General features: G+C 41.5%; 1 protein-coding gene across 4 annotated transcripts in view; it reads right to left on the bottom strand.

The window, feature by feature from the left end:
* The window catches only part of LOC133222201 (multiple epidermal growth factor-like domains protein 6), a 204,661-nt gene that overhangs the window by 30,887 nt on the left and 148,021 nt on the right, over positions 1 to 25,753 (bottom strand). For all 4 annotated transcript variants that reach the window (XM_061371691.1, XM_061371692.1, XM_061371694.1 and 1 more), the window contains 13 exons: positions 24,183 to 24,305; positions 21,284 to 21,421; positions 19,111 to 19,233; positions 18,405 to 18,527; positions 17,296 to 17,454; positions 14,663 to 14,794; positions 12,451 to 12,579; positions 11,989 to 12,117; positions 11,018 to 11,152; positions 9,890 to 10,024; positions 9,319 to 9,444; positions 8,298 to 8,429; positions 5,420 to 5,551 (listed from right to left, as the gene is read on the bottom strand). In XM_061371691.1, the coding sequence (XP_061227675.1) occupies positions 5,420 to 5,551; positions 8,298 to 8,429; positions 9,319 to 9,444; positions 9,890 to 10,024; positions 11,018 to 11,152; positions 11,989 to 12,117; positions 12,451 to 12,579; positions 14,663 to 14,794; positions 17,296 to 17,454; positions 18,405 to 18,527; positions 19,111 to 19,233; positions 21,284 to 21,421; positions 24,183 to 24,305 (1,716 nt within the window). The remainder of the gene's footprint in view (positions 1 to 5,419; positions 5,552 to 8,297; positions 8,430 to 9,318; positions 9,445 to 9,889; positions 10,025 to 11,017; positions 11,153 to 11,988; positions 12,118 to 12,450; positions 12,580 to 14,662; positions 14,795 to 17,295; positions 17,455 to 18,404; positions 18,528 to 19,110; positions 19,234 to 21,283; positions 21,422 to 24,182; positions 24,306 to 25,753) is intronic.

Raw genomic sequence — 25,753 nt, 5'->3', positions numbered from 1 at the left:
CCAGCCAGGAGGATGAAAGCTCCCAGCTTTTGTGCCTCCTTTTGAGGCCCTGTCCTATTTTCCTGCAAATCCTCCTCACCCAGAAATATGGAGAAAATATGAATTGTAGTAGATTCCTTCAGAAAGCTCCAAATTGAATTCTGCATGTACTTTATTTTCAGGTTCTGCTTTGAAAAACTCAAGCAAAGCATTACATCTGGAGGACAGATTAACAATTACATTTCTACAGCAGTAATATAAGGAGTTTTAAAAAATTTGCATGGTATTCACTATTGGAAGAAAGAAACAACACTTGAAAATGAAAATAATTTCTTCCAGGATTATAGGAAAACCAATTAAGAACAGGACAAGTTGTGTAATTCATGTTAGACATTTTGGACAGGCTGAAATGTAGATATGTACTTGGCTAAACAGAGTATTACATGGCCTCTACTCATGTTTGAAGGATTTTGTGAACTCTTTTCTAAATGAGTTACAGAGATTATTGCCAGGTCTTTCTTAAAAATGTACGATTTTAGCATTTACATCAACAAAGTGATTTGCGGGCAATCTGGAAAGAATTACAGAGAAAAGAGAACAACGAGGGTCCTCAAAGACAACTCTGTATCTGGAATAAATGGATGGGTTTGGTGTTGCCTATTTCATGCCATAGGTGAGCAGTGGTCGGAGCCAGCACAAATTTAGTTGCTCCTGCAGCTTAGGGACCCTCTACTGATGCCAGCCCCTGGGTCTCTTATAGGGGCTATAGGCTGGGATGGGAGACAGAATAGCAAAGTACCTTGAGTGCCTCTTTGCTTTCAATCATCTGTGTCAGAAAATGGGCTGTTTTTCAAATGTGGAGTTGTTCAAATCTATTTTTTGCACTTACAGGTGAAGTTCAGTGCCAGGATGGAACCAATGTAAAACCCCATTTGCATCACCTCCTATTCCCAGAGCTGCAGGTCACCAGGCAGCATGCTCCTTACACTAGTTTAATGAGTAAATAGATAGGAGTGCACTTGTGCATTAAAAGCTTCATCCTGCTCAGTGTTTACTTTTCACTTGAAATTTCAGACAGAACCCAGAGAGTTTATGCAAGGAAAATAGTATTCCAGTGCAGAAATAGGGGTGGGGCTCTCAGCTGAGCTTTCTACAAACCTACAGCATTAAACCTTGAGGTGAGACTTTCAAGGTAATGGCAGAAGATCAGTACACTTAACAGATGATTTTGCAGTCCATATTACAGAGAATCTGCCCCCTGCTTGAGCAGGCATGGGCTGCTGCAGTGTGTACTGAGATACATCCACCCCACTGGAGAACCTGAGCTGCCTGCAAAGCCACAAACAGCCTAACCTGCAGCAAGAAGCTAGAGATGCCTCAGGAGGAAAGGAGCTTTCCAGACACAGTAAAGATCTTACCTCAAAGGCAGCATAAAATGTTTTGGGAAGAATTATGGCTTTCATAATCCTGCACACACACATATATGCATGTATATATATGTATATACACACACAACTAAAGTGGGATAAAAAGCAGACTGAATAAAACAGGAAACCCACAGACAGAATGCTAGAGGTTGCCAGATGTTTTGTCAGTGACAATGGCTTCCCTGCTTACCTTGCCAGAGAAGATTACAACCAGCTCTTCGGCTACCTTCTGCCTGCAGGGATGCTATTTTGAGAGAGGTCAAGAATGAAAGAGAAGTGGAGCTGGCACCTTTTTCTCTGGGAGCTGGTCTTTCCGACTAACTCTCCTTCCACTCCCTCTGTGACAACAACAGGAGCTGTAAGATCAACTTTCCAAGATTCTTGTCTTTGGTCACTGCTCCAGATAAATTGTTTTGACATTTCTGTATGACGCCAACAGTTAATTCTGCCTACACTACTGAGAACCTGGTAGTTATGTATGTGCTACTGTTAAGACTGTTAAACTAATAAATAGAATATTTATTTTATTTAACAACTTAATAATACTACTACTACTAATAATAATAATACCTAACTATGCAACTTATTGCCACAAGATGAAGTAGATACCAAAAGTCTGCATGGAATCAAAAAGGAAATAGGCACATTAATTACAAAAAAAACCCAAGTTGTATTAAATATAAAGATATTGCTTCTGTCTCAAGAAGCTCCTGAGTGGCAAACTGATGAAACCTGGTGTCCTAGGTTTAGCTGTAAGAGGTTTTTTTCTCCTTCCTAGTAGCTGGTGCAGTGCTGTGCTTTGGCTTCAGTCTGAAAACAATGCGGACAACACACTGATGTTTTAGTTGTTGCTAAGTAATACTTATGCCAATCAAGGAGTTTTCAGTCTCATGCTTTGCCAGGGAGGAGGAGAAGCCAGGAGGAAGCAGAGACAGGACAGCTGACCCAAACTAGCCAAACGGGTATTCCATACCACAGCACATCATGCCTAGTATATAAACTGGGGGGGAGTTACCCAGAAGGGCAGATCACTGCTCAGACCGGGCTGGGTATCAGTCAGCGGGTGGTGAGCAACTGTATTGTGCATCACTTGTGTTTATTGTTGTTTTTTCCTTTCCCCTTTTATTTTTTTTATTCTCTCCCCTTGTTATTTCCCTTATTATTAGTAGTAGTAGTACTTTTTGTATTATACTTTAGTTACTGGGCTGTTCTTATCTCAACCCCTGGGGTCTATATTCCTTCAATGCTCCTCCCCATCCCACCCGGAGGAGAGGGAAAGGGGGAGTGGGCAAGTGTCTGCATGGTTCTGAGTTACCAGCTGGCCTTAAACCACAACAGTCCTTTGTGGTGCCCAACGTGGGGCAGGAAAGGTTGAGATAACGACAGATCTGACCAGAGTGTGTCTAATCATATTTGTGATAAGTATTCATTGTTTTGTATTGTCACTTGTCATAATATTGATTTATTTTCTCTTGGAGTTGTTGCACTTAGCCTCACAGTTTCTTTTAGTCACACCTTACTTGCAGCCATGATTTGCTGTTTTAGTGTTTATCATTTTTTGGGGGGCCTGGGCTAACGTTCTCGTTTTGCTGTACTTTATGATAATTGCTTCTGATATGGTAGAATTATTGATCATTAAACTGATCTGGTATGTGTTCTCAGCATTGCCATCACCTATGTAATGGGAATTATTTATAGTTACACCTCGTTTTTAACTCCCTTGGAGGCCCAACCTATGAAGGAGACATCATCTCGCATCTTCCCCTTCCCCACCAGGCTATTTACAATGGCATTTAAGAATTTCAAAGATTGTGAATAACCTTTGAATACCGTTGAAACCAGCCTGCTTCTTTTGCCGGGAACCATCACTTTGTTGAATATGGTTCAGGTGTTGTCTAAGGTTAAACAACTATCTAAGAATACCACCAAGATATCTTCCCTGAGGCTAGAAAGTCATGAGTGGCAGGGTGTGTGGGACAGTATGGGCAAATATCTAGGCCAGTGCTTCCCTCCAGTGCTTTGGAACTTCAACCCTGAACAAGTCCAAATCCATAAAAACTAGTAAAACACTTAAAAAAGGCATGCTGTCATCCTAGCAATACCAGGGAGATACAAATAACTGCAACGTGCTGGGGCTTGGCCTATGCCTACAGAGTCCTGCTGAACACTACCTAGTACCCTCAGGTGGAAAAGGATGTCTCTGGATCTAATGGCAAAGCAACAGATACCATGGCTACTCCATCCCTAACAACGAGCACAGCAGCTATCCCAACCCCAGCAACAAGCACAGCAACTACTCCAACTCTGACAACAGACATTGCAACCCCTTCAACCACATTGAAAGACACTCCAGTCACTCCAAACCCAGCTGAATCAAAAGACCAATCTGTGCTGCTATCAGTTGCCCCTATATGCAAGAGGAAATGGAAACAAAAAGCAACTCATGTAGTGAAGCAAGATGAAGTTTTCATGCCAGAACTAGAGGGGGCGACACCAGAAAGAGAGGAATCAGTACAAGAAACAGAGGAAGAGGCAGAACAAGAAGTAATTTTCCTATCCCTGTCCTTTACTGAGCTGTGGAATACATGAAAAGATTTCAGCCATCTTCCAGGGGAGCACATCATCACCTGGATACTCTGATGCTGGGACAACGAGGCCAACAGTCACAAGCTAGCGGGTAAGGAAGCCAAGAAGCTGGGATCACTTGCTAGGGAAGGGGGAATTGACAAAGTGACTGCAAAAGAGTCCTCAACCTCTTGAAGCAGCTCTTGCCATCTGTGAAAGACCGGTACCCCTACAAGGAAGATGTTATACGTTGCCCAGGCAAGTAGACCACAATAGAGAAAGGCCTCCACTGCCTGAGGGAATTAACCATTCTAGAGATGATCTATCATAAGTCAGATGATATACCCATAGATCCAGATGAAGCCAAATATACATGACCCATGTGATGGAAATTTACATGGAGCCATCATGATATACCAACTCATTGGCAACAATGAGCTGGGTGGATGCAGCACCACCAACAGTGGATGAAGTGAATTGTTTGAAGACAATCTTGCCTCTCCAGCATTTCAGCTGTGGAAAAACTCCTCTCCAGGAGTTCAAGCAATTGAGAGACAATATACCCAGCTCCCCACATGTACAGACCCACACCTCAGCTATTAACAGTAAGTGTTCTATTGCTCGAGAGGGAAGATAAAGGAGGAACAACAACAGTGAATGGGGATCCTCCAAAGAAATTTACAGTTCCAGACTCTGGTGGGCAGTTTCCCAGATGGAATGAAAGAGTTGATTTTACTCTGACTCTTAGGAAAAGGAATTCTAATCCAATCCCTTTATACATGAAGTAAGTGAAGAAACTTAAGATCGCTATTAGAAGTGGTCTGCCTACAGCCACGTGGAGGAGAGGGACAATCGGATTTACTGGACTGCGTGGATCAGATGGCCTGGCATATCAGTCCCACAGAAGTATAAGGCTCTAGCAGATAACAGTTCACAGTGTACCCTGATGCCATCAAGATATCATTAGGTAGAACCTTAAACCATGATACCTGTGGAAACGTATCAGAAATTATTTATATTATAAATATCTATATCTATATGTTTTTATCCTCTTAAGGCAACTGCTATTGGCCTCTGCTAGAGATAAATTAGTGGAGATCATGGGCCTCTGGTAAGACCATTGCGTATTTACAAAGAAATAGTGCAGACCTAAAACCAGATAAATAAAACCAGTATAGAAACTTTAACAGCACAAGCCAAATATACAACACTCCTATAACTCACATGAGGTCTTAACATTAAAAATAGCTGTTGAGTCCAAAATGAGTCTGAAAATAACTTTTCTGGAAGCAAAATTAGGGAAACTATCAAACCCAAATGAAACCTGAGAGCCCTGTGATGTGCTGGGCAGACCGGAGGCAGGACAGCCTGGAGGGAATTATCAGGAAAAACACAATTTCCGCTGCTTGGTTTTGCAAATTCCTTGTGTTGACAAAGTGGCAACTTACTCCATTCACAGTGTTTCCCAGTGAATCCTGGCTCACAGAAGCAGGAGCCAGTGACTGGGTCACAGCTACCGTCGCTGTTATTGCAGACACACGTGTTTTCACAGTGCTGTCCCCAATGGCCGCTATTGCAGGCTGCAGTGTAAAAAGATATTTACATTAAGAATCTGCTTTAAGTTTGCCTAATGAATTATTTTACATCTAAATAAGACCAGAAAATGCAAAATGACCCCTTAAGACACAGGAGTTCTGGACTAGGCTCTCCACTGCAGCATGGGACACAAATCGATAGAAATAAATACATTTTTGCCAATTTACTTCAGCTGAAAGTAGGCAGATATTATACCATCCACAAAAAAATAATCATTCACAGCCAATCCATATCAATCATTCCACAGTCACAAGTGCATAATTTCATGGAAATAAAACATCAGCTATTGACTCACTTTGCAAAAATCTGCATAATCAGAATAGTGAATGGGTAAAACTAGAGAGATTTGTGAGCATCCTCCATATTTTCCTCAAAAATACTGTGAAATGCAACAAGGATACAGACAGAGAAATTTCACAATCTTTATTAAAGCAACTTCCTGTTTTCATTCTAAAAATCACCTAACACTGACAGGATTATGACAATGTACCATAGCATCTCCTTCCATTCTTGCAAGAATAAAGATGAAAATTCCAATTAAGGCAACAGTAACCTGGTTCTGGAGTTGGGCATCCATTTCAAGCCCATTCTGCAATAGCTGGCAGCACTGCGTTACCGAGACATCTTTGCAAAACAACTTTTCTTATATCTTATCCTGAATAGAAGTAAAAGCTTTTCTTTGCCAGGTCTCTTAATTCTTTACACAGCCTAGGGAGTCATGAAAGCTATCCAAATGACTCTACATGTTACCAACTGATTTGATTTTTAAAATATGTATATTGGTGGAAAATACAGATTTTCCCAGCGTGTTCTTCAATTCTGAGCCTGAGAAGCCAGGTCCAAAGCTTATTTCTGTCAACACTGGCAATTAATTTACATGATTTTATCTGTTCAAGACCAAGTTTAGAATGAGGTTTGCATCCTGTTGGCTTCTTACAAGAGGGGTCGTAATAAATCAAGCAGAAAATATATGAAAGAGGAAAAGAAAAGAATCAAGCAGTGTTCAAGGCCAGGTTGGACGAGGCCTTGGGTGATATGGTTTAGAGCGAGGTGTCCCTGCCCATGGTAGGGGGGTTGGAACTTGATCTTAAGGTCCTTTCCAACCCTAACTATTCTTTAATTCTATGATTCTAAGATCACTTAACATTTATATGGTGCTATCTAAAAAGGGCAAATCTGCACTTTTACATGGCCATCAATATGGAGAGTGATGAAAGTCAACAGAAGGATGCTCTGCTCTTCCAGGGAACAGAATTTCTCCCAGCATTTATATTCACAAGTTAAGAAGTGACCTTAAGACACGCAACTGTACATGCCACTCACTTGTTGAATAAATCTCTAAACAAAATGAAAAATTGAGAATTAAACTTGAAACTAATCTGTGCTGAAAATGAAAACCAAAACTGTCAGTCAAAGTGCTGTCAGGACAGATGGTATTAGGCAAAGGGATCTATAGCGTTGAAATAAGAAGTTATATCAATACTTTGTGCTTCATCAGCCATCTATTTCAATACTTTGAACCTAGATAATTAAGGATTATAACCACCCAGGCTGTGAAAACCCATAAACACACAATTTCAGAAGCAATAAGATTAGCAAAAGTATATTAAAAAACTGTAATAGACTAAGAACAAACGGAGCTGGTTTTTACATTTTAAGTTCAGTCCCTGGGAGATAACATATACCCTGTAGAGTAAATATGCAGTTGACTTACGGTGTTTGCAGTCATGGCCAGTCCAGCCAGGGGAACATGTGCACTCTCCAGTGACATGGTGACATTGAGCACTGCCGCTACAACTGCATAACAGCAGGCAGTTTTGTCCATAATAACCATCGGGGCAGGCTGAAAACAGATGCACCTAGGTAGTAACTCAGGCACAGACTGATCTTTTCAAACAAGACAGCAACAGCTTGCCCCTAAAACATGCATAAGCTGAACCTAGAAATCAAAGTGGAAAAATTAAACATCTGTAATTTGTATACTAGGTGTCTGGGGCCAAGTCCTGCAAAGTGGGAATAGCTTGAGTGACTTTCGGTTACTTCTCCTGCACATCAGGATCAATCAGAGGAAATACAGTGCTAAGCAAACCTTCATCAAAAGTGAATTTCTGACTAACAAGAAGAAAAGAGATGCCACCACAGAGGTCTTGCATGAAGCAGTGCTATCCCTGAGGGCCTGTCTATGTCAGCATGACAACCATACTCAAAGTAGCCTTTAATACCCAGAGACTGGACAAGGAGCCATACCACAGACCACTTGTGTGAGCATATTCCTATGGTCTCTGGTCAATCTGCAGAGAGAACACTGATACTACTCCACCATCCTTAGTGTTATTTAATCCTGAAGTATATATACCAAGGAGTGTTGTTGCACATACACAAGAGTGATGCTGTATGGGCCAATTGGTCAGCACCCCTTGACAAGCAACCAGGATTGCAATACAAGTATTGTGCCTATTAAACATTGTCTTTCTAAGGACATATTGTCCTTAATTAGGTCTAATGATAACACCAATTTGAGATGCAGTTTAGCTGGTCATCTGCATTCATCTGTATTCTCCTTCTGGTAAATAATGTCAAATTCAACCCAGAGAATTCCTGAAGCTAAAAGGTAATTTATCTTGGCTCAGTGTATCTAGCCTAACAAGCATCTCACAAAAGAGCAAGAATGTAGAAATCAAACCACAACTTGACTGTCTTTTCATGGGGAAGGCCAATGTGAGAACTTACATGTGGAACAGGATGCCCCACTGTAGCCTGGAGGACAATCGCAGGCTCCAGTCTCTGTGTTGCATTGTCCCCCGTTGGCACAGGGCTCACAGGAGTACTGGCAGTCTGGTCCCCACTGACCAGCTGGGCAATCTGGATGAAAAAAGCACATGACATGTCTCCAGTGCCATTTTCTGTTTCAAGGAACTTATAAATTTGTGCCATTATCGTGAAGAATTTAAAAATATTAGTAAAATTAAGCTGGATAAAGGATGGTTGTATCTTCTCTACAGACCTACAGTGCTGTCACATTAAACCTGAGAGTCAACATGCCTCTGTAATGCAGCAGATGAGAACACATCTAAAAAGAGACCCAAAGGCTCTCTTAAAACTTCTGTAGTGGTGTGCCTGTGAGGTGGAGCCCAGGTCGCCATACAACTCCACCTCCTTCATCAGGTTCCTGCAGTGGTGAGCCACAACCTGGGTCCAGACAGGGCAGATGTTCCTCAGGTATGCAACAGCCAGAGGTCTGCAAGTGGTAGAGGGGGAACCCATGGCGCCTTAGTAGTTTAGTATCCCTGAGACTTTTTTAATCCATTTACTTAGTTATCCACAGTAATGCTCTCCTTTTTAATTCCTTCCTCTGTTAACTTGCTGTTTTCCACAATAGCTGTCTTTGGCCAAGGCCCTTCAGCACCTCCCGAGGAACACTGGGTGCATATGGCAGCACAGTCCCAAGTTCTGCTCTGGGACTCAGAGGTGCTGCAATGCCCCAATATCTCTGCCCAACAGCCTAACACATAAATCACTATTATTAACTGGAGCAGAAAGGTGGCTCAGGGTAACTGAAACATGTTCCTTCCTTTGCAAGCAACCCCCTGTGGTGGATGTCATGTGATCTGTACCAAGACTTACCCTTTACCTATTCTGCCAATGAAGCGTATTGTACTGCAGCAGTTTTAGTGGGAAACAGAGTAATTCCAATTCTTCTCACGTCTTCCAAAGAAAGACTTTCACTACCCTAGTCCAACATCTAACACACCTTGCTCACATGTAGCACCAGTCTTCCCAGCTGGGCAAATACACTGTCCTGTCTTCGGATTGCATGGCACTTCTCCACAGCTGCACCTCTGCCTGCAGTTCACACCAAAACTCCCAGGCTGACAGGCTGGTCAAAAGAAACCCAAACACTGAGTTAGCATAAGGAAGCATTTCCAAGATTAGGAAGCACCACCAGCAGCAATTTCAAACTGAATTGTGCAGGTACAAAGTGATCAATGTTTGCATCAGTGTCTCATCAACTCATGGTCTGTAGTTAACTGCAGCAGAGCTCTAGAAAATCTGCCCATGAAGCTTTAAAAGGAACCAGAGTTACCTGGACAAATGTTTGTTTTAGCACCTGGCTTCGGCCTTGTGCCTCGACCCTTGCAAGCAGGGAGACATAGTAGTTGTCAGGCTCCAAATACGAGTTTGGCTTCAGTGGGGAACTGCCAACCCGTACCAACAACAAATGAACCCTTTTATTTGCAACTTCTGTATCTGAACATAAGTTTCCTGAGTAAGCTTTCCCACCCCAAGAGTACCTCCCAGGAAAACATGTGATGAGTACCTACATAAATGGCATTTTTCTCCATGAAATCCGGGGGGACATGGATGTTGGCAGACTCCTGTCTCATGATCACACAAAACATCAGTAGGACAGTTACACCTCAGTTTGCAACCAGTCCCATAAAATCCAGGCGTGCACTCTGGAAAATGCAAGTAGACACACAACATATATAAGAAAAAGGAAAAATTAAGAAAACTGAACAGAAGTCAGAAAATAATTTAGCAGAAACTTGCAGAAAATATGTTATAATATACATTTTAGAGGTGCTGATAAGGAAGCATAAATACTTATTAAACACTTGTGTGGACATTTCAAAGAGGTTACAGCTTAAATACAAGCCATAAACAGAACGGCAGTGTACTTAAGGATATATTTAATTATAGCCATTACAGAATTACTCTTCTTATCTGTCTGTACCTTCTGCTGCTCTCTGCCTTGGTGCAAAGCCAGTGCTGGGAGAAGGATGGTCTCCCCCAGAACTACGCACATCACCAAGAATGCTAAAGATGCTAAATACCATCACTGTTATTCTCCACCAACCTCCTTCCAACAACCAGTGTCGTAAATCTGACACATTACTGCCTGCCCAGCGAGGAATCTGAAGGAAGAATCTTTATTGCGTTACTCCATTACTGTCTGGAGAGGGCTACTGAGACATGCAAACATGAATGTGGAATACAATTCTCTTTCAACTACCCCCAAAAACTACAAAGAGTAAGTTGAATTCAAAGACCTACAAACCTGAACTAGCATTACTGAAACTGTTTACAAATAACCCTGCTGCCATAAAAGAGTTTTTGCCACTTATTTACTGTCTGTGCAGAAAAAGGAAGGAACAGAAGTGGTAACTCCCACAGTCTTCATTATTTAGGGCTGTATTAGAATTTTGTTTCTAGATTTCTGTTGTCATTTGCTCAGGCTAAAACTCCTGTATTCTTGAGCTGTATTTCTTTGATGTCCCTGTAAACCCTGTGATAGCCAGCACTCACAGTGTTTGATGTATGAAAAACCACAGACAAAATAATTAGCAGAGTATGAGTATTAGTAGCAGCAGCAACCAAACAAAGCAAATGAGAAATAATGCTGTGACAAAGGAATAAGCAGACATGGGGAATCTGGCTTTCTGTTATACCTTTCTGACACTTTCTGCCATGATAACCAGGCTTGCAGGTGCAAGTCCCATTCCTTGCGTTGCATTCCAGTGTGTGCTCTTTCATGCACTGACACTCCTCTGAGCAGCCAGCTCCAAAGGCCCACCTGGGACAGGCTGCAGCCAGATAAAAAGGAATAATTAGCTCTGTAATTATGCATGAGTTATTTGAAATTGCATACTGCTGCAGAATGCAACTGCTGCAAAAAAGCAAAACGTTCATTTTACTTTCAGCAAATATGTCCACGTTCCTATGATGGTGCCTATTAATGTGTGGGTGTGTAAAATATGATTTACATGACTCCTATATTAAGTAATTAATTTCATTTCAAGCAATATGTGGTAAATGCAAGAAACAGAAACGTTTCAAAGAAAACTTAGTTAAGCTTCTGAATAAAAAAAAATATTTGGATACACTCCAAGACAAAATCTTCTCTTAAAAAACCCAAACCCACCCAACCAGCCAACCAAAAAACCAACCAAATCACACAACTAATCTTGCATAGATTTAGGAACAAAAGCTGTAAGCCATATTTTAATATTTTAGTTTTGATTATTTGCATCCCCATTTGACATTTCATCCTCATCGTGCCCCAGTCAGCCCTACTCTTCAGCTCCTACTCTGACATTATTGGCAGCCCCTAACTCCAGCTGGACATTAGCCTCACTAACAACACTGACATTAACCTGTCCAACCCAAACCAACCCTACCTATAGTCCTCACCTTTGCATATCAGTAAATCTCAGTCCTTATGGCCAAATTTAATTGCTAGAGGAAAAGATTAATAAAATTTCTGGGGCTTCCTGGCATGCATCCACAGTCACGTCCTCCTGCTACTCCCAGTTCATCACAGAACCCAAAGCCCCACTCATTTTGTATGTGATGTGGAATTTTTTAGACACCGTTATGTTGTGCATATGTTAAACAGATCAAAAAAATTACAGAAACTTACTAAGATGGCAGAAGCGCCCATAAAGCCCTGGGTCACAGAGGCAGGCTCCATAGAGTCTGTGGCAATAGCCATTGTTGGCACAGTTGCATGGTTTATTACAGTTCTTCCCAAAGAAGCCTTTCGGGCAACCTTTTAAGTGCACAAACACAGCAAGGCATCAGCTGTTAAGTGTTAAAACATAAACATCAAATCAGCTCTCTTTTAGTTGGCGCTACAGAAAAGACTAGGTTGCCTTGTTGCTGACCTGGGGCTTGTGAGCCCATCCTTACAAGGCACGTGTTTTTTCTCTGTCTTGCATATTATTTAAACAAAAGCCACCGCAAAACAAGCTGCAGGGTTACATCTCACACAATTGAGACTCTTCTCATTAGCACCACTAAGGTTTACCACACACAATTACATCTAGATAGAAACAAAGGGAAAGAAACAGTGAGGTTTCAGGCAATACAAGGGGAGCCATACCATCTTCACAGAGCTTGCCGTGCACACCGGGTGGGCAGTGGCACTGCCCTGTGACAGGGTCACATGAGCCTCCATTCTGGCACTTGCAAATGCTGGCACATCCTCTGCCATATGTCCCTTGGGAGCAAGCTGTGGAGAAATCAGTGAAAATGAAAGGGCCATGAAATCCTGTCCCTTTACAAACTAACACTCCAGTCATCAAAACTGAGCAATGAGAATTCTTTTAGTCAAGCAGCTCTAATCAAAGTCATATTCTTTCTATATAAGGTAAGGCACATGTGTCTGATATTCACTATTTAATTTTAAAAGGACTCCTGAATTAAGCTGACTTACGTGAAGTACTGCATGATGTATTCAAATTCTGCACTGCGCATGCTTCCCTCCACACAATGCACAAGGCTCAAAAAACATTGCTTGTTAAGAACAAAGCTTATTTTTTTTCCCCAAATACTATTATAAAACTAACATTATGTTTTTCTAACATAGTCTCTGAAATTCCCCAGATGATCATGGCAGAAACAGATCCACAACAGGATTCCTCCCTATCATCACTCCAGTGCAAAACAAATTGTGAAATGAAGCCTTGATCCACCGACCACAGCCTGAGCTAGCTGAGTAAATGCTGGAGTCATATGACTTAACTGGCATTTTATCAATGTATATTAAGAAACTTGACATTTCACATCAATTTCCATTCAGCTTCTTTGGTGCGTTATTACCAAAATTTAGTTTCAGTTTTCTCAACTGCTTGTCTCACTCCAAATCCATTAACTATGCTGTACGTTAAGAAAAAAATAGAAAAGAGTGAAAGCAATCTCATGACTAAATCATAGATTATCTATTGTATTTATAATTGCCAATGACTATGGCATTGGGTTGCAGGTTTTGCTCAGTAATGCATTAAATGCATCCCATTAAAGTTCTTTAAATTATGGTGGTGGTTTCCACCAGATTACATGCATGCATATCTACTGTAAAAATAAAGCAAAAATGTTATTATTTATGAAGTGGACTAAAGAATTTGGATCCTCTCTTGAAGTTTTTATGACCTGTTCTGAACAACTAGAGCACCATGAATAGATGTAAGAATAATCTAACTGGTCTATAGTCTTAGGTAGACTAGAAACTATCATTTTAATTCTCTTCATATCTATTCTTTTAGCTGTCCCCAGTGTTCACAAACCAAACTCAGGGTCAGCCACACAAACTAATTTTGGCCAGACTGTTGGTTTCAATAATTTGCCTTTTTTTCTATATTTATGTCCTTGTGATGATGACTCCTGAACAATCTTGATTACGTTAACCTGAACATTGATGTCTACCGATGCTGAATAATATTTCTTCACTGACTGCCTCATGAGTGACAGAACAGACTTTCTGAGTATGATGGGCCATCATGCCACACACCATAAAACAGAGGGACCTATCTCAAACATGCAGGAGACCTACCATGTAGTCTCAGACAAGCAACAGACAAGTTTTGCGAAACTACAGATGAAGAACAGTGCATGGTACATCAAGAAATCACCACTCTACGGTTCTAGTTGGTTTTGACACAGACTTCTGAACCAGAAGGATCCTCTGCCAGGAAGCAGGAATAAGGAGAGTAAAAAGCTGTTACAAAGGACACTGTTTGACTTGGTAGGAGAATTCTGAAATATAAAATTTCCAATATTAAAAATTAAACATCATATGAAAATGATGCTAATAATAAAAAGAATGATAAGGGGAAAAAACCATGCCCAAGTTCACCGACGCAAGTTAAAAAAATTAAAAAGGCAATGTCTTGGGATGCTACAATGGAAAAAAAATCAAGCTTAGTACATGTGTCTACCCAGACTGTCACACCACCTGCTGGGACAGACTTCTGAAAGTCAGTAAGGCAAGTTGTGGAATGAAGCATTGCAGGCAAACTTAAGCAGTTTTTTTGCAGCAGAATGAATAGGAATGAACACCAGACAAATACTGTACAATACTGCACAGGTAGGCAGGGACCCCGCTGTTTGAGGGCTTGTACTATATATTTTAGCATCCCTTATAATTTCTCTTTAATGTACCTCATTATAATAAAGTTTGACCTGTCTATGAGACAGCTGTGCTCCTTAGAGAGCTTTACAGATTAAAAGTACAACAGGTTATTCCTATTTCCTACCTATCTGCAGCATCACAGCACTAGGACAAAGTCCTCACCTTTGAAACTCACTGTACTCACTTTCATTACAGATAATGCCAGTCCACCCAGGTGAGCAAACACAGCCACTGTGTTCACTGTTACATCTGCCTCCGTTCAGACAATCCTCACAGCTCAAGCTACAGTCATTGCCGAATGCGTTATCAAGGCAAACTGGAATGAAAAAATACAGGCGGCTTAGTGAGCATACAGACAAAATACTTCCACAAGCTTTCACCTCTCATCCCAGACGTGTAAGTGTAAAAAGGAACCTACGCAACATTGACAGTCTGAGAAAAAAAGCAATCATGTTGCTAGCATTAATGCTGGTAATGTTGCAAATACCACTGATTCATTTCATGTCCCAAATAGTGATTCCTAAACTTCCCTCTCCAAATTTTATAGTCGAAATAAAAGGAAAGCTGAGACTTAGCTGGAATTTATTCCTTTAAATGCTGCAATGTAGTCCTTTAAATGCTGTAATTCCTATCAAAGAACACTTAAAACTACTTTTTAAAAGCAAGTATCTTGCCTTCAGAAAAAGTGAATTTTCACCTAATAAAAGCTTGATAATACTGTATACAATTAGAAGTATTCTGTGGGAGAGAATCTCTTTTTCTCCATACTAGGCTATGCTTTTTGTTCTATTGCAGTAGGTGGATGTGGTGCTATTTAAGCTTAGCTCAGTGATATTTTTAACAGCAGAGGCTGAGTGTTATTCTAGGAAAACAAAGCATGATAGACATTTATCCCTTCCTTTTTCTTCACAGATATGAAAAAAGGGTTAGTTTATAGGGGAAGCCTTATGTGAAAATGCATTTCTCCCTCACCTTCCCCAACCTCCTTTTTTCCCTTACGCCCACAGACACCTGCACCCTCATGATCTTTCATTGTGAGATCTATTGAGAAAGGCATAGAAAATAAATGTTACTTGCTGCTAAAATACCTTGGTGTCATTAAGATCCTATCCACATGGTCAGTTTACTGCCTCTGAGGCTTTATGGCTTTGGCTGGAAGCATTTTGGAAAGGGATTTAGAACACCTGAAAGTGAGCTGGCAGATTGTTTCAGCTAACAGTAAGTCAGCAGGCTAGTTGCTTCTCGCCAGCAATTTTCCATGTGGGGCCAGATTTCCTTTAGGTCTCAGCACCAAGCTATTCTTTTCTCTTGTTAGCTCAACAAATGCTGAAGCTTCCAGAGACATTCAGAATCCCAGTGCTCTCACCTGGAACAGGTTGTAAGTTCATACTTCAGGAGAATAATACAGATTACTGGTAAAAACATGCTTCTACATTCAAGTCATTCAAGTTATAGAAAATATTTAATTACTTTTGCCAGTTTACTGTTAAAGCATGGGGGTTTACAATATAGATAGCAGCACAGAAATATGTCTGAAAGTATGAGAAATAAATCAGTATTTGGGAGTTAAAAACACTTATTAAAACCATTAGAAGTTCCATTTCTCCCTCACCTTTTCCTTCCATCATGTGCTGCAAAGCCTCAGCTTCAGAACAAGTGCAGATGCTCTGCTATGACTGATAACATCTAAATTTATGTAGCTAAATATAAATAAAACATGCAAGAACCAGTCAATAAATATTTGATTCTGGTTTCCAGGCCTGATAATTTTGCCTGTGGTTATCTCATTTATCAGTTTCCCAATTGGCTACCAGTGTCATTGAGTCCGACTAGATGCTGTGTGATTTGGGAGGCCTTAACTGTTTTGTTCATAAAAATAAGTTAATTTTTTTATTAAATCCAAGACCAATTCCTGATTTTTGCCTATAGGGCACAGTACTCAGATGAGTAATTAAAGCTCATATAAAAATCACAGGACATATATAATAAAAATAAGAAATTTCTTTCTTCCCTGGGGACCACTGGCACATACTGTACTCATCAGAAAGAAAGCACAGGGTTTCAACTCATAATACTCTTTAGGTGATGAAGTTTCTACCTTCAGGTGGAAAGACTGAAGTCATGCAAAGCTCAGGTGGGGTGCAAAACAGCTTTTGCACTTACTCCTGTGACTGTGTGGGCTCATGTGCTCTCTTTGCCACCAGTCATGCCAAGCCCTTGGCCAGCCTGAGCATTATGTAGATGTGACCCAACTTTTTCCAGAGAACATGCTCAAAGCATCCAAAGGGATGTGAATCTCCAGAGGGTTGTTTTTTTCCACAAAAAAGAATGCAAATATATTAAGCAAAAACCCTACAGTGATTATAAAAGGGCTTCTTAAAAGGGCACACACGCCCCCAAACCCATTGCAATAACCCATGCACCCCTCTAGCCCTGGGATCTCTCTCTTGTTGCTTCTGAGGCTTTGTGCAGACTACCTGTTTTTCCAAGAAGCCTCCCATCCCCTGCTTGCCGTGCTCTCGCTTTTTCCCTGCTTCCCCCCGCATCCCTTGCATCACATCCAGGCAGCAGCCATGAACAGTGAGCCTCCCTGTTCCTCAAACGTGTTCCTTTTGGGATGGGACATGTAGTAATGCCACCTCCCTGATGGCATAGAGGACAGGCAGAAATGATTAAAGCTCATCCCTCCTGACAGGGATCCTCCATCCCTGACAGTGTAAGCCCAGCTAGCCCAGCATGACTCTCACGCAGAATTCTCTTTCCGACACTATTCCCTCAGTTTGCTGTAATGGCTAAAAGTGATGCTTGTTCACTCACCGACCCTGTGCACCAGGGTGAGCTCTCCTCGTGGATCTTCATCCTCGTAGAGGGCACCAAGCGTGTAGTGAAGGAGCTGCGGGGGATCTCTGAACTGCAGCCCTGGAGCCCCGGCAAACCCCACTGCTTCCTCTGCATCCACGTCCTCCCCACCTAGGGCTGACACACACATGCCATCAGGAACTGGCCCTGACTCTTCCTTACAGATTTTTAATGTATTGGGTTTTTTTTTAATTTTTATTATGCTGGTACATTTTCCACCTACACCACTGTGCAGTCTGCACAGCAGTCACAGCTGATTTGTTTTCTCATCTGTATGTACAGAGTTTCTGCTACCCAAAAAAGAGAAATGAGAGAAATGGGAGGGAAAGGGAGCAGGAGAGGAAATCCTTCCCTTTCCTTTCTTCTGGAAATAAGCTCTGGTCATGGAGAGTCCAAAAAAAGAAATTAAAGAAGGATTTTAATTTTCCTCACTCGAAGTTTGATATTATTTTTAGTTAATGAAGGTCATTACTTTGGCTCATTTTGGAGATGACATATATAGAGTGAGGCTGGCTGTCCAATTATCTTCAGAAAAACTAAAATTTGAGCCTTAAAAGTGATGGGAAATCATTTGGCTTTCTTTTTGAAGCTGGTTAAAACTCTGCCTAAGGTTTAACAGGTGCTAAACTTGGTTGTAAAACTAAGTTGCTAGGCTAAATTCTCTACTGGTTACACTGGCAGAAATCCAGAATCACACCACTGACTTTAGTGGAAAACTTGCTATAGTTCATAAAAGCACAATTGGGCTACGTTTTTTTCCACAGGATGCTAAACTTCACCAAAAGGTGCAAGAAAACTGAAAAACAGCATTCATTTCTAGAATGTGAGGTTTAGGTTTTTCAACATATCCAGGGGATTTAAGCACTCATCTCCCATTATCTCTGGCAAAACCCATTTCTTGAGGAATAACTTGGGATCATGCAACTTGGTGTTGTATGTAGATCTCCCCTTGCCACATTCAGAGATGGATCCCAAAATCCCAGAACCTGTGAAAATCCCAGTTCTGAATTCACATTTTAGATCAGTGGGTAATACTTAATGGCCTCCAGTATGTAAAAATAACTTACCAATGCAGGACCATCTGTTAACACCAAGCCTGTAACCCTCCTTACATGCACATTTGTATGACCCCAGAAGATTAACACAGAAATGGTCACAGTTGCCATTATTAAGACGACATTCATCCACGTCTATTAAAAACAGATACAAATACTGATTAGGTGCAAGTCCTTCTCTTTGGAGAGCACACTCTCTGCTTGGTTGCATCCGAAAAATTATTCTGCACATATGAAAACCTGAATTTTTAGTATTTGGGGGAGGGGGTTCTGCTTCTCACTAGAATTTGAGATATTAAAACATTTCAGGACAACACAGAATGGATTATTTCATCTATATTTTTGTCTCAAGTGAAAACAGCTGCTTTAAGCTGTTAAGCTCAGCTGATCCTTTGGTTATTTTGAAGGCTTTCCTCTTGTAGAAGTAGTTTTTAACACATATCAACATACAGTGTCCATGGAGAGAGGAGGAAAAATTCCTCTTTGCTGGCTTGTTTCCCACAGACCCACTTCTCCATGCCAGATCCTGGGTTATTACTGTATTCTAGTCTCACAAAGTGGAAATTATACATTTGCAAAATCTTAGCAAAGCTCGCATACGGTCACTGATTCTCTTATTAGAGAAATGTCCACACAGCTCTCTGATGAGCTTTGACAGCATTTCTTCTATCCACTGCTTTGCTTAGTTAGACTGAGCCACTGGTATCAAGGGACTCACCGTCACAGGCACAGCCATCGGCATTTGGCTGGAACCCCGCTTTGCAGGCACACTCGTATCCACCTGCATAGTTGATGCAGAATTGGGAGCAGCAGGACTCTCCGGTCTTGCACTCATCCAGTTCTGCAAGAAAGAAGCAACTTGTTCAGCCCTTAGACACAGTCTGAGCTGTTCTTCCAGTTTGGCTCAGTTGCTATTGTGCTTTTCAGCACATGCCTTTCTACGTCTTCCACTCCCTTCACCCACATAAAACACTGAATCCTGACAGCAGCTCTCTTCTACCTTCTCCCACAGTAACCAATAGCAAGGAGAGGCACATTTTCTTCAAGTCTTAGCTTCCATGAGGTGATTTACAAAACAAACAATGAAAGGTCTCACCAGCCCCAAAATACCATCTATTTAACAGTAATCTACATTTAACTATTTGTACTTTTTTTACATTCAACCTTATTCAAAACAAACTGGTAGTGAAACAGAGCTCTGATCCAAAAAAGCATTTGCTGGACATCAGCAGCTTACTAGGTGCACTTGCAGTTTTTGATAACTAATTGCCCATTGCCTTATCTTGCCCTGTGTCCATCTGGAAATTGGTATAATTGACACCGCTATTCCGGTGATTAGACAGGAGAATCGAGCTGTTATCTTTCCACTGCAGGCTCTCAGGTGATGCCAGCCCTTGCAGCCTGCTGAGCAGGTCAATGGCCATTCAAGGGCCACCCTGTCAATGCTGAGTCTGCAAAATGCATTTGAATGTTACCCAGATGAGCAGCCGCAGATGGGAAAGGTCAGTGTCTCAATTAACCTTGGAAGAAGTACCAACATTATTAGGAAACACCGACAGGAGAAAGAGGAGGAAGAAAATGTAATTAATCAATCGAGGTGAAGAGGTCAGCATGAAAAAGAAAAATGCAGGTTATTTGAACACAAGAGTGTTTTCCAGAAATGCTGCAAACTGAGCTCCTCTGCAGTACATCAGACAATGCCTTGCTCTGGGGTCTAGCAACAGGCCCTTGTCTGTGCAGGAATGTGAAGTGTACATCCAACAAAAAGGAGTTTTTTGCTGTTAAGAGTAGCTTTTCATGTCCTCAGCCTTGCCAAATCCTTCCCCTGTGCTCTCACTTCCCTCCTGGACACATCCAGTGTAACTGCTTCCCTCTGAAATCCTCATCAGCAGGTCACTGAGCTGGGGCACAGGCAGGAGGCTGCTCTGCCTCCTCTCATCCATACACAAACAAGACTACATAAACCATCCCACCCCTGCAAGGCTCTGCGTCCAAATCTGCCTCCCTGACCTGCTTTTTAAGCTCCAGCACAGGTCACCCTTGCAGACCTCAGTGCTTCCCTCCTCCCTCCTCTCTCCTGCGCTTGGCCTTTTTTGTTGCAAGGCTCTTCTTGTCTGTAATGCCTGTCACATTAACCAGTGCTCTCACTCCCTACCTCTCCTGACATCTTACTATACTGCTGTGTGGTACCTGCTCTGTTTGTTTCCTCCCTTTCTTCTTGGCTATTCTTTAAAATTTTAATGGCATAGTGACAGCAAGCCTAAAGCAGAACATGATACAGCTTGCACAGCAAAAGGAGCAAACAAACAAAAAAATTAAAAATCACATTGTAAAATTGTTTAAAATGTGAATGAATTTTTAAGCTCTTTTCTTGAAATGAAAACAAATCTAACTATTGCTTTCACTTCCTAAGTGAGACTTCTCACAGTCAGAGGTGCAGTCTCATCACTGAGCCAATCTGATAGAAATACAGCAACTTCCACAACACAAAGTGGGGTTTGCACATGAAGCACTTCAGAATAGCAGTGCTACCTCTTCCCGGCTGCCAGCTGAGGAAGGGAGGGCAAAAAAGTCAGACAAGTGATGTTTGAGCTGCACACAATGAGATACGGCCACAGTAACTGGCAATGCACCAAACTGTCATTTTCCATTTGGGAGGCAGACTCCTTCCCCATGTTAATTAATACTCCCAGCAAACATGCAGAGTGAGGCAAGCTGGAGCAGTGGCTTGGAAGCACCAGAGGATGGTATTAATTAAAAATTGTAGAAGAAAGGAAGGAGATGGGAAGGCACTTCCTTGAGCGACAGCTCTCCTGCAGGCTGCCCTTGCAGAGAGACCTGCCGCATCTCCTCCCTCCTCCCACAGGAGCACTGTATTTGTCATGAATTACCTGCACAAGTTTTGCCATCAAAATCGAGGTGATAGCCATCGTCACAGGAGCAGCGTGGTCCCGCAGTGGTGTGCTCGCAGTGGTGAGAGCAGCCACCGTTGTTTTCCTGGCAGCTATCGACAATTTCCATTTCGATGCCTTGCAGAGAAATAAATGAAAATGATGTTAAAAAGCAAGCACAGGAGGAGAGTCACTGGAGAATAAGCTTTCTGTAAAAAAAGCACCCATAAGCTGACTGCTGTAGCAGGAAATATAAACTGAACTCCCACTCACACCACAGAAAAGCATGTTTTGGAGCCACTGAACTCTGGGTATTTGTCTCCTTGTGTCATAACAGTGTATGCTCTTGACTTTGGTAATGTGAAGCTGGTCCACCGTTCCAGCAGTCTGCCTACTACAGGAGCACTCACAGGTTTCCTGAGATTTATGCTTGCTTTGAATGCAATAGCAAGTTCTGCCCTTACCTGAAAGGAGGAAAGGAACCATCTGAAGAACCCAGGTGGTCCATCTCAACCCAGACTACTTGTGCTTTCCAGTAAGTAACTTTTAGTGTTGTATGCAAATGGGAAAGAGTTAGATTCTGAAACATCCACCAAAAACAAACGTCTAACAGCAGAGCGCTGTGAGACACCAAACCACAAGGTGGCAAGTCTGACACCTAACCACAAAGCAGAAGATTCCACAGGTTTTGACTGTTGGATCTAAGGTTAAATATAAGGAAGAAGTTCTTTACTTTGAGGGTGGTGAGGCATTGAACGGAATGCCCAGGGAAGTTGTGAATGCTCCATCCCTGGCAGTGCTCAAGGCCAGGCTGGATGGAGCCTTGGGTGACATGGCTTAGTGTGAGGTGTCTCTGCCCATGGCAGGGGGGTTTGAACTTGATGATCTTAAGGTCGTTTCCAGCCCTAAGTATTCTATGATTCTATGTCCCTTCAACAGGGCACATAGCAATTCCCCTGCTGGGACTTTGCCCATAATTAAGACAGTGTGGTGGCATGATGCTGTTGCCACCCCTCTTCACCCTGATGGACCATCCCCATCCTTCTGCACTGGGTTGTGCTGGACAGTCCTCACAACTGGCCAGGTCCAGCAGAAGTCTTCAGACAGAAAAGGGAACATCTGGCCACCTCATTCCTACCCAGGTACTACACTGGATGATTTCTTTGGGATGAAAGCAAACCGTAAGCTCAGTTCTAAATGTTCTCCTGAAGAATTACCCAAATTGTCTCATTACGTAACTATGTAGAGAGGCATTAAATTCCCATAATATGCAGGAGAACTGAGAAACACCCTCCTTAAAGGAGCCACCGTACTTCCAGAAACACTCCAGCTCAGAGCTGAGGCCATCAGATTTGGTGCAGAAGGATGGCATTTCCCCACTGCTGTGGCTCAGGGACACATCTGTGTTGGAGGCTCTGTTCCTAAGTTTTTTGTGCCCTCAGGGAGCAATCCGCCTGCTGAAATGCAAGTCTAGCTGGAAGAGGATATAAATTAGGAGAATGTATATTGAAGGCTATATTATGATTATTTGCAGCAGGGAGAAGGAACCTAGTCTCCTGTCCTGTGTGTCAAGCTGGGATTTAGGAAACCCAGCAGTCAGATGCAGAATCTGACTTTATATACTGTCAGTTCTTCATCAGTAAAAATAGAATAATAGCTCTTCCCCCTGACACTGGGGAAATGAAAGAATAAACAAAGATTATAAATTTCTCAAGCACTGGGATAACCCTGATCATGAATAGATGCAGAATGTTTTTATTTTTATTATTTGCCTTATAATATTGTACATAAGGTACAGAGAATCATCATCCCCTGAGATTTGCAGAACATGGAGAAAATACATTATCACTTTTTTTTTTTATCCCGATAACAGATATATCTATATATTAATTGCATTTCCTCTGCCACTGCACTATTCACAGTTCCCCCCATCACCTATGAAATAATTCTCCAGGATATCTCTCACATAACTGTTTTTTGTTTTTAATGTATGTTAATGCTTTGAAATTGAATTTCATCCCCAATAAGTATTTCTTACACACACATTCTTAAAGAAAGCATACATTCTCTGGCATGCAGCATATTTTCCTAAGGAAATTCTGCTGAAAGCTCTTGCACAGTATTATTACATTGAATGATCTTTGCCCACCTCTTTGCTAAAACAGGTCATGCTTTTGTCTGCATTCCAGTGAGCTTATGTTAGGTCCATAATAACACAAACTTTTCCACATCATCTCCTTTATTAATCTACATTTGCCCTCAAGGACAGCCTAGGGATCACCTATCAACTAACAGTGCTGGAAATCAGTCCCCTCCTGAAGAAAAGTAGTGTTAAGAAACCCTGCTGGCAAGAGATAAGCATGTGAGGGAAGACAACAGAGCTCAGCATCATTTTAGTTTGGGAAATTTCAGTTGTTCTGATTTTTTTTGCATCCCAAACCTTGCTTTTTTTCCTTTTCTTTCTATGGCATCTACTTAATAGTGTCAATAATCTCAGAAGAAACATAAGTAAACTTAGAGAGATAAAGACAGGAGCAGAATATTACATTTCTTTCTTGCCTCAGATGTGGCATATAATAAAATTGGGAGGAGGAGGGCAGGAATGAATGTATTTCATGGAAGAGCAATATTTTAGTAGTTCTACAATAAAATTCACCAGTCTCTGAAGATAAACCAACATGGCTATTTGCTCTCTGAAATGCAGTAATTAAGGTCTGTGAACACAGGCTTAGGAATATCAACCTGCAAAACCAGCAGTAGCAGAAGATGAAGAAAATAGCATTAAGCTTGAGCTTTTGCATACATTTATATTGCTGTGAGTACTAATCCAACTGAATTAAAAATCAAGTATAGCAGTTTGCAGATAAGAATGCCTGAAAACTGCAAAAGTGTCACTTACGGTAGCACTGCTTTCCATCAGCCCCCAGCTCGAAGCCCGGATTACAGACACAGGTGAAGGATCCCAGACTGTTCACACAACGATGAGCACACCTGGCTCTTCCTTCTGTACACTCATCAATGTCTATGAAGCGTAGAGAAAGGCAAAGACATTCATTTGGATATTAAAGTAAAAAATAGTATTTCTCCACATGTTTTTCAGGCTGAAAAGCACATCGTGATGTTAGTCTACAAATGACCGCATCTGATGAATCCAGGAACACTGAATTCAACATTGGCCTACAAAGTAACCTTTTTTTCCGAACACCATTGACCTTGAACCATTCAGTGTGATTATTTACAATGTCAAGCATTATATTTACAGTATCAGCCAAAGCAACTTATTATTCCTGTAAAGAAAGCAATGGCCAAGTAAGTCACATGAAGAATTCAGGAGAAATTCCTACTTCCCACTACCCTAAAATTATCATAAAGTCTTCAAAACTACTATATTTAAATTAATGGGACAGGAAATTGATTATTTTCTGAATGTCAAATGATTTGGATTGAGTAGTGACTGGGTTGCAGCAGGTAAAATGGAGACAGATCTCCTAGGTCACATCCCTGAATCATACTTCTACGGAAGTCCAGCTGGGAGGCATCTACTCTAACCAGCAGAGTTTCACCACACCTATAAGTAAAGAAAAAAGGTGAGGAACTGTGGATGGAGAGACTGTTGTTCGCCCAGCCCTCTCTTAAGACTGTCAAAGCCCTTCTCAGCTTTATACTCACTAGTTTGTATTTTGGAGATAAATGCAACCAGAGGCATCCATTTTCCTAAAATCTCAGTGGGGCATAAAACTACTCCTAAAGAACAATTACTGAAGGGGGGGGGGAGGGGAAAGGAAGCAAAGAAAAAAAAGGAAAGCAAAAACTTACACTAAATGCTGCTGCTGTGGAGCACAGATGCAGATAACATTAACCTCTGTGCAAAGACTGACATTATCTTGCACACAGCAAACCCCTAACCCACCTCCTCTTCCTTCTCTTGTTCTGACATTTTGCTTCCAAAATACAGATTATTCATTGCACCGATCCTGGGTCAGTGTCTCACACAGAGGAGAGAACGGTCTGGTGTGCAGCTCCTCACCTTTTACCACAGCAAACCACTTTCTAACAGGTTTTATTTTTTTGCTTCACATATGCTGTAACCAGTGCCATAGTCATGGCCCCTTGTACTTGAACACAAGTAGCTTTACAAATGCAATCAGCCTACTTGCAAAAAGAGGCCTCAGGCAGTGCAAACACCACACACCGACTCATGAAAATTTCAGGATAAATGACAGCTTCTCTGAAGCAGCCATGTGAGTATAGCTGCTGTTTAGACTAAAATGGGCTCTCTCTCCTTCTTCTGTAATTGTCACTTTGCAAGTAGACTATGTTGGCAAATTCTGTATATGTGATTTTCTCTTTTTCTGCTTTTCAAATAGAAAGAAGTTGGAAAACTGAAACACAGCCACCATTCTGCATGTTTCTTCCTATCTTTTAAATACAGCTAATAGCTAAAGTATGACACTTTAGTTGCCCTCTGTC

The sequence above is a fragment of the Neopsephotus bourkii genome, unplaced genomic scaffold (assembly GCF_033783945.1).
Source record: "Neopsephotus bourkii isolate Nb327-2 ecotype Australia unplaced genomic scaffold, CSIRO-AGI_Nbou_v1 NB_1574, whole genome shotgun sequence".
NCBI classification, from domain to species: Eukaryota; Metazoa; Chordata; class Aves; order Psittaciformes; family Psittacidae; genus Neopsephotus; species Neopsephotus bourkii.
Note: the sequence above shows the minus strand (reverse complement) of the source record. Positions and strands in the feature narration are given on the sequence as shown.